Source organism: Desmodus rotundus, chromosome 9 (assembly GCF_022682495.2).
Source record: "Desmodus rotundus isolate HL8 chromosome 9, HLdesRot8A.1, whole genome shotgun sequence".
Classification (NCBI taxonomy): domain Eukaryota; kingdom Metazoa; phylum Chordata; class Mammalia; order Chiroptera; family Phyllostomidae; genus Desmodus; species Desmodus rotundus.
The window spans coordinates 32752725-32760361 of NC_071395.1; the positions used below are offsets into that span (position 1 = coordinate 32752725).

Consider the following 7637-nt stretch of genomic DNA (forward strand, 5'->3'; position numbering starts at 1 on the left):
ACACATGTAAAATCTACGGTATACAGCTGACACATGATGTATTTATACGCGTGCGGGTCTGAGTATTTCCCCTCCACATTTTTTTGCTTTCTTTCTGCCCCCCAGACATGACCGCAACTTTGCAAATAACTTAGGACGAGGCAGGATAGGAACAAGCTACAGAAATTCTTTGACAAGTAGAATAAGGGAAACAGAGACGAAATAATTAAACGAGGCCAAACAATCTGAGCAATTTACAATCAGCTAATGAATCACAAAGTTCTCCTCCTTTCCCGCAACCTCTCCCAGCAGAACTGCCTAGGGCCCGGTTTCTCTTCAATGACGTTCTTGCTGCTGTTCTTGAAAAACGAAACTAATCTCTTGATATCATTCTTTAGAAATGAAACTAACCAGCCTTCACCCAGGGCGGCGAGTGCTGAGAGTGCGGAGTGTGCGCTCCGGGCTCAGAACACACATTTGTTATTTTAAAATACGCCAAAAAAGATCTTCAAATATCTTTTAACACCTCTCGCAAATTGCAAGACATCCGCGTCTCCCCCGCCGGAGACTTTCTTTTTTTTTTCTTCCTTTTTATAAAATAACCCGGGGAAGCAGCCGAGACCGACCCGACCGCGGCCCTCGCAGCAGCTGCAAGAAGGAACCAAGGGACCGAGGCCTCCCCGCTGCCCTTCTCGCTGCCCAGACGGACACCGCCACCCTCGCTCCCCAGCCAGACACCGAGGCCTTCTCACCCCGGGGACCGACACCCCGCCACCCTCGCTCCCCAGCGGTAGCCGACAGCCAGCGACTAGCGGCGGCGGATCGACCCGGTTCCGCGGCTGTTGAGTACGTAGCTTTCTCCCCCGGTGGACCGGCGTCCCGCTGCGCTCGCCCCGGTTTCCCCAGCCAACTCTCCCCTTTTCCTCCGCTCCCCTCCCCCCTTCCCCACCTTTCTTCCCCACCCCCACCCCCTCTTTCCCTTCCCCCCAACCCCCTCTTTCCTTTCCCCACTTTGAGGCCCTGGCCCTGGTCCCCGCACCAGCTCTCCTCCCGCGGAAAGGTCGTGGCCCGTGGCCCTGCAGGCAGCCTGGCCGAGATGAATCCCAGCGCCCCCAGCCACCGGTCTTCCACTCTCTACGTGGGGGACCTACACCCGGACGTGACGGAGGTGATTCTCTACGAGAAGTTCAGCCAGGCGGGCCCCGTCCTAGCCGTCCGACTCTGCAGGCGCCGGTTAACCCGTCTCTCCTTGGGCTTCGCTTACGTGCGCTTCCAGCGGCCGGCGGACGCGCAGCGCGCTGTGGACACCCTGAATTTTGATATTGTGAAGGGCAAGCCGCTTCGCCTCATGTTGTGCCAGCGAGATCCACCGCTTGGCAAAAGTGGAGTGGGCAACATATTCATTAAAAATTTGGACCAATCCATTGATAAAAAAGCACTGTATGATACATTTTCTACTTTTGGTAACATCCTTTCATGTAAGGTGGTTTGTGACGAAAATCGTTCCAAGTGTTATGGATTTGTGCGTTTTGAGACAGAGGAAGCAGCTGAAAGATCTATGGAAAAAATGAATGGGATGCTTCTAAATGATCACAAAATATATGTTGGACGATTTAAGGCTCCTAAAGAACGAGAAGCAGAACTTGAAGCTAGTGCAAACGAGTTCACCAACGTTTGCATCAAGAATTTTGGAGAAGACAAGGATGATGAGCAACTTAAAGATCTCTTTGGCAAGTTTGGACCTGTCTTGAGTGTCAAAGTAATGGCCGATGAGAGTAGAAAATCCAAGGGTTTGGGATTTGTAAGCTTCAAAAGACATGAAGACGCACAGAAAGCTGTGGATGAGATGAATGGAAAGGAACTCAATGGAAAACAAATTTACGCTGGCAAAGCCCAGAAAAAAGTGGAACGGAAGGCAGAACTTAAGCGCCAATTCGAACAGAAGAGGCAAGATAGGATCACCAGATACCAGGGTGCTAACCTTTACGTGGCAAATCTTGATGATGATATCGATGATGAACGTCTCCGGAAAGAATTCTCTCCATTTGGTACTATCACTAGTGCCAAGGTTACGATGAAGGGTGGTCGCAGCAAAGGGTTTGGTTTTGTATGTTTCTCCTCACCAAAAGAAGCCAGTAAAGCAGCTACAGAAATGAATGGTAGAATTGTGGTTGCCAAGCCGTGGTCTGTAGCTTTAGCTCAATGCAAAGAAAAGCACCAGGCTCACCTCACTAACCAGTATATGCAGAGAATGGCGAGTGTGACAGTTATGCTCACCCCCAAAATCAACCCCTACCAGCTGGCAGCTAACCCGTTGACTCAGAACCGTGCCACATACTATCCTCCTGGCCAAACTGCTCAGCGAAGACTGAGTCCTCGCTGGGCTGCTCAGGGTGCCAGACCTCGTCCGTTCCAAAATATGTCCGGTGCTACCCGCCCAGCCGCTCCTAGACCACCATTTAGTCCTACGAGACCAGCTGCTTCACAGGTTCCACGAGGCCTGTCCTCACAGCGTGTTGTTAACACATCAACAAAGACAGTGGGTTCACGTCCTGCCACTGCTGCTGCTGCTGCTGCTGCTGCTGCGACTTCTGCTGTGCGCACCGATCCACAACGCGAATGTGCTGCAGGAGTCCACAATCCTCAACATCCAAACGCACAGCCACAACCTACCAAGCCGCAGCTTGCTGTTCACGTACAAAGTCAGGAGCCTTTGACTGCTTCCGTGTTGGCGTCTGCCCCTCCTCAAGAGCAAAAGCAAATGTTGGGCGAACGGCTCTTTCCTTTAATTCAAGCCACGCACCCTACTTTTGCTGGTAAAATCACTGGCATGTTGTTGGAAATCGATAATTTAGAACTGCTTCATATGCTTGAGTCTCCAGAGTCTCTCCGTTCTAAAGTTGATGAAGCTATAGCTGTACTACAAGCCCACCAAGCTTAAAGGGTGCCCAGAAAGGAGTTAGCAGTGCCACTGGAGTACCATCTCCAGCGCCCCCTTTTCTTCTGACTTCCCAGTGAGCTCGCTTCTTTCACAGTGACTTCAATTTCTTAGAGAGCCAAAGCAGTCCTGCCTAGGCTGTCTCATGTTCCCTCTTCTATCTTAAGCCCTTCCTTTGTTTCACTGTCCCCATCTTTAATAAACATACTCTTAGAATCACCTGGACTCATGTTGTGAAATCTTTCCTGCGTGAAGGCAAGAACCCACACACTACGGGCAGGCCCAAAGCAGACCTGTTCTGGGTCCAGACCCTGTTCGGAAACAGGGGCAGGATAGAAAGTGGAACTGGCTTGAAATTATTCTTTTATTTCTTCAAAGCCTCAAACCTTCAGAGGCTTTAGGTTTTTGAGTCAGCAGGAAAAGGAAGTATATACTTTGAAGACAGAGATAGAGCGCCTTAGAAAAATGCAAAGGAACAAATGCTCCTCAGAGTACACAGAGGATCTCAACAGCTGAGGGAACAGAGGAGGCTTGTGGATCCTGAGAACATGCTTAGTGGCAGGGCCTGGAAAGCTGGGACTCCCAAGAGGACAGCCACTACAGAGCCTCCAGCAGGAGCACCTTAGTGAGTGTCACAGTAGATTCCCAAGGAGGTGTAAAAGCCCCAAAGACCTTCCAAAGGTGGAGGAGCCATACAGAGCCATATAGGGTCAAGGGATAACTCTGGTAATTGCAAGGGTAGATGCAGATGGCCGGAAGCCCTTGATAACACTTCGTGTGACTCAGAAACAAACAGACTTCCACAACACTGATAAGCTTCACCGTAGCCCAGTAGGGTGGGGCTTGGAAATTGAAGTTACATTGATTTAAAAAAATGAAGTACAACCTATCTTGTAAACCAAGATTTGCGCCCCAGACACACTCAAAACACATCTTTAATGATGAAGATTTAGCTATTATTGATATGGAAAAGAGTGGGAAAAGACATATTCCCTGGCTGGTATTTCTTAGTACTTCCTGTATCAGTTAGTGATACCCAGTTTCAAGAATTTTGTATCTTTCCTTTCCACTGGTGTTTTTCTCCAAACATGTTAAAAATCCTTCTTAACCTCCAACAACAACCACCAATTTCTCTTGATCCAACCGTTTATCAAGTTCCTATATCCTTCCTTTCTTTATTATCACATTTCTTTTTTTGTTTACTCATTTCTTTTTCTGTTTCCCTTCTTAAAAATTCTTTAAAAGCTAAATGTACTAGGGCAACATTGGTTCACATTTCCTTTTTCTCTTTAAAGATTTTATTTACTTACTTTTAGAGAGAGCTGAAGGGAGGGAGAAAGAGGGAGAGAAACATCGATGTGCAAGAGAAACATCCAGCACTTGCCTCACACACGCCCCCAGCTGAGGACCTGGCCCACAACCCAGGAGTGTGCCCTGACTAGGAATCCAACTGACGACCTTTTGGTTCGCAGGCCGGCACTCAGTCCACTGAGCCACAGCAGCCAGGGCTGGTTCACGTTTATTAAGAGTGTAGTCACACTTGATGTGCCCACTTTCTTAACTCCCATGCACTGCCCAACTGATTACAGTTTGGCTTTTTTTCTCTTCAGTAAGGAAGTAATAAAAGTAGGCCAAATCCAAACATTTTTTTATTCTGCATCCTGTGCAACCCCTGACTACCATTTAACACTGTGTGCCAGTCCTTTGCCAAAAAGACTTGCTGTATGTCGGGCCATCTGGTGACTAGCACTGCACCAAGCCGTTCCTCGTTCTCCCACTTTCTACTCGGTTAGGAAGCTCTCATTTCTATCACAATTAGAGTACTTAATAAACCCTAACTGATTTTCTTGTTGTAACCCGATTTCTCTCCTCTAGTAATATCTCACGCTGTAAACCAAAGCCAGTGATATGCACATCTCTCCCACAAAGTTCTCTGTTGTCTCCCATTCCCGTCTCTTCGTGTCCCCAGGATGAAACCGGACCAGCTTGTATCAGGATATCTCACAGGGTGATCCCTGCCTCAGCAGAATTAAATCCCAGCACTCCTGGGGACTTGTTGGCAAAGCAAAGTCTTGGACCCCCAGGGAGACCTATGGAAAGCTACACTCTGTGGCCCAGTGATCTTGAGTTCCCCAAGCCCTCCTCCAGGTGATTCCAATTCAGATTAAAGCTGGAGGACGACTTCTTTCCTCACTGGCTGGAAGAACCTTTTTGTTCTGGCTGCTACCAGACTTTGCAGCCTCTCCTGCATTTGAATCCCTCTTGAATCTGATGCTCCTTTCTCATGGAGCTTCTCCTCCTACAAATGCCAGACTTTTGCACTGTTCTTTCCCTGGGTTTGGAATACCACGCTTGTGGTTTTCTTTTCTTTTTTGGCAAATTGATGTTATTTTTTCAATATCCATCTCGAATGCTTTGAGAACTCTAAGCTCCCTGGAGAAACACACCTGCCCTGCCCTCCATCAGCACTTTATTCACGTCTCTGTGACAGCATTTCCCGTGTCACGTTTTCATTTACATCTCTGTACAACGTTTTCCTCTGAGGACTGCGGATTGCCTAAGTGTAATGGACCATGCTCTGTTCATCTGTGTCCCCCTAGTGGCCCAGTTTACTGTTTCTCTCTCTCTCTTTTCTTTTGTTCTCTCTTTACACATAGGATTTAAGGCAGCTGAAAAATGTTTATGAAATGAAATATTTCTATTCAGCACCGCAATGGTAATCAAAAACTTGGCAACTATGATAACCTTGTAAAGGTCTTAACCACATAGCAGAGTAATCAGTTTCTCATTGCTCTTTTGTCCACCTGCATCCGTAAAATGACAGTAATTAATTGAGAAGCAGGTTGATTCCTCTCATGCTCTTACCATATGGTTTTCTATTCTTACTCTGTATGTCTCACTAGAGACATATGCCCCTTTATGCAACTTCCCATGTGACCCCAAGGTTCTGACAATAAATATATATTTCCCAGGTGATTTTTATCTACTGTTCAAAAATCTTATTGTTTTAAGAGCAGATAGTTCAATGTGCTCTCTCTCTCTCTTTCTCACACACACACACACACACACACAAAATCTGATTTCTATCCTCAGGTGAAGGCACATTGTGTCGGGGAAGGGAAGGAAACTCCATCGTCACCACCTCAGGGTTTCAACGCTGTTTTACGGCCTCTTTTACTAAAATAGAACCCTCTCCCTTTTCTTGGATTTGATTTCATTATATGGACTTTTAGAAGAAGGAGGAAGAGGAGGGAGAGAGGGAGGAGGAGGGGAGAGGAGGAGTGGGAGGAGGAGAGGGGAGAAGAAAAAACTTTACTCCAGAGAGCTTCTCATGATCTTGTTTGCAAGAAATGTCCTGGTCATCTGAATGGCCGAGGTGTTGTTAGGTGGCCTGCAGAGTAATTGAGAAAGTAGTTTCTCCTCTCAAGGATCTTAGTATGTTAATAACCACAGTCTCCCTACGAGGGAGGCTTATTGGCAGGTGTTCACTGATAAGAAGTCTGGATTTAGTTTACTCCATGTGAAAATATATATGTATATTACATATATGTATACACACACACACACACACATATATTAGTTTACCGAAAGTGACAGCTACTATTTGCTATTTGTAGATAAGTTGGGGGGTAGTTTTGTTCCTACTAATGACTCACTACAAGTGTCTTCACCTTCCTATAGCTTAGGGTTAAACTATTTAGTAAATAACTTCACCAAAGCACTTAATTTAACACAATCATTTAAAAACAATACAGTTTCAACTGGTAATTGTACTTTCACAGAGAGAATAATGTTTCCTTTTTTTTCCCCAGAGAAATGAAATTAAAGTTAAAAGAGATTACTTTAATTACCAGTAAGGCAGGTTGAAACCTTTTTGATTAATATCTAACAAAAAATCAACTAATAATTTTAAATGGACGTTTTATCTCATTACCAAATATTGGATATTCCTTGATTACTTCCACAGATTTATTTTATATGATGTGGAAAAACCACATCTGCAAAGCCAGAAGCAGAGTGACTTCTTAAATGTAATTTTCATTGTCATTGGAAGTGACAGATTTTTGACAAAACTCAGCGTTCCCTCTGAACTATTATAGCAGTTTATTTTCCAATAGCATGTGATTCCCACTTGACACAATGGTTAATGTGGAGATTTAGTTCATGAGCTAAATCTCCCAAATCCTTAACTGTTCAATTTACTTCGTGTGGGGAAAACTCAGGGTCAACCTGTAGCAGTTTCTTATGGAAAAGAAACAGAACTGTTACAATACTTTGAACTCTAGATAAGTGAAAGAGGAAAAGTTGATGTGTTTCTGATGTTCCTTTTCAAGATAATAACAAAGGATCTATTCTTAAAGAAATACATAAAACTAAAGCCTTTTGAGCCGTAGCGTCTATGAAGAGGATACATTTGGAGACCAGTTGCTTGAGGTGCTGATGTGTTTGCCCATATGCCCCAATTTGCTGTAATGGGCCACTGAGGTCATATAATACACTTCTCTCCCTGCAGGCTTTGAAGAGTCGTCTTGCCCTCCGTGTCAAGGGCAGACAGAACCTCATTCTGCAACAGGGCTCTTCACTTGAATTCCTTAGCCTCTCCCAGGGGCCAGAAGTTGTTAGCCAGCTATCATAAATTTGTCTTCTCTGAGCTATCCAAATGTTTGCTCCAAATTTTGCCTTTTGTATGGGTATATCTATTATTATTCTAATGTGGGAG

General features: G+C 45.5%; 1 protein-coding gene across 2 annotated transcripts; it reads left to right on the plus strand.

Moving 5' to 3' along the window:
- Nucleotides 1–389: 389 nt before the first annotated feature.
- Nucleotides 390–3136, plus strand: LOC112312465 (polyadenylate-binding protein 1). Of its 2 annotated transcripts, none has more exons than XM_053911978.1 (2): nt 390–825; nt 997–3136. In XM_053911978.1, the coding sequence occupies exon 2, from the start codon at nt 1076–1078 to the stop codon at nt 2918–2920; it is 1845 nt and encodes a 614-aa protein (XP_053767953.1). In that variant the 5' UTR covers nt 390–825; nt 997–1075; the 3' UTR covers nt 2921–3136. The 2 variants fall into 2 exon arrangements, with proteins under 2 accessions (XP_053767953.1, XP_053767952.1); XM_053911977.1 differs by having other exon boundaries at nt 1022–3136.
- The last annotated feature ends 4501 nt before the right edge of the window (nt 3137–7637 follow it).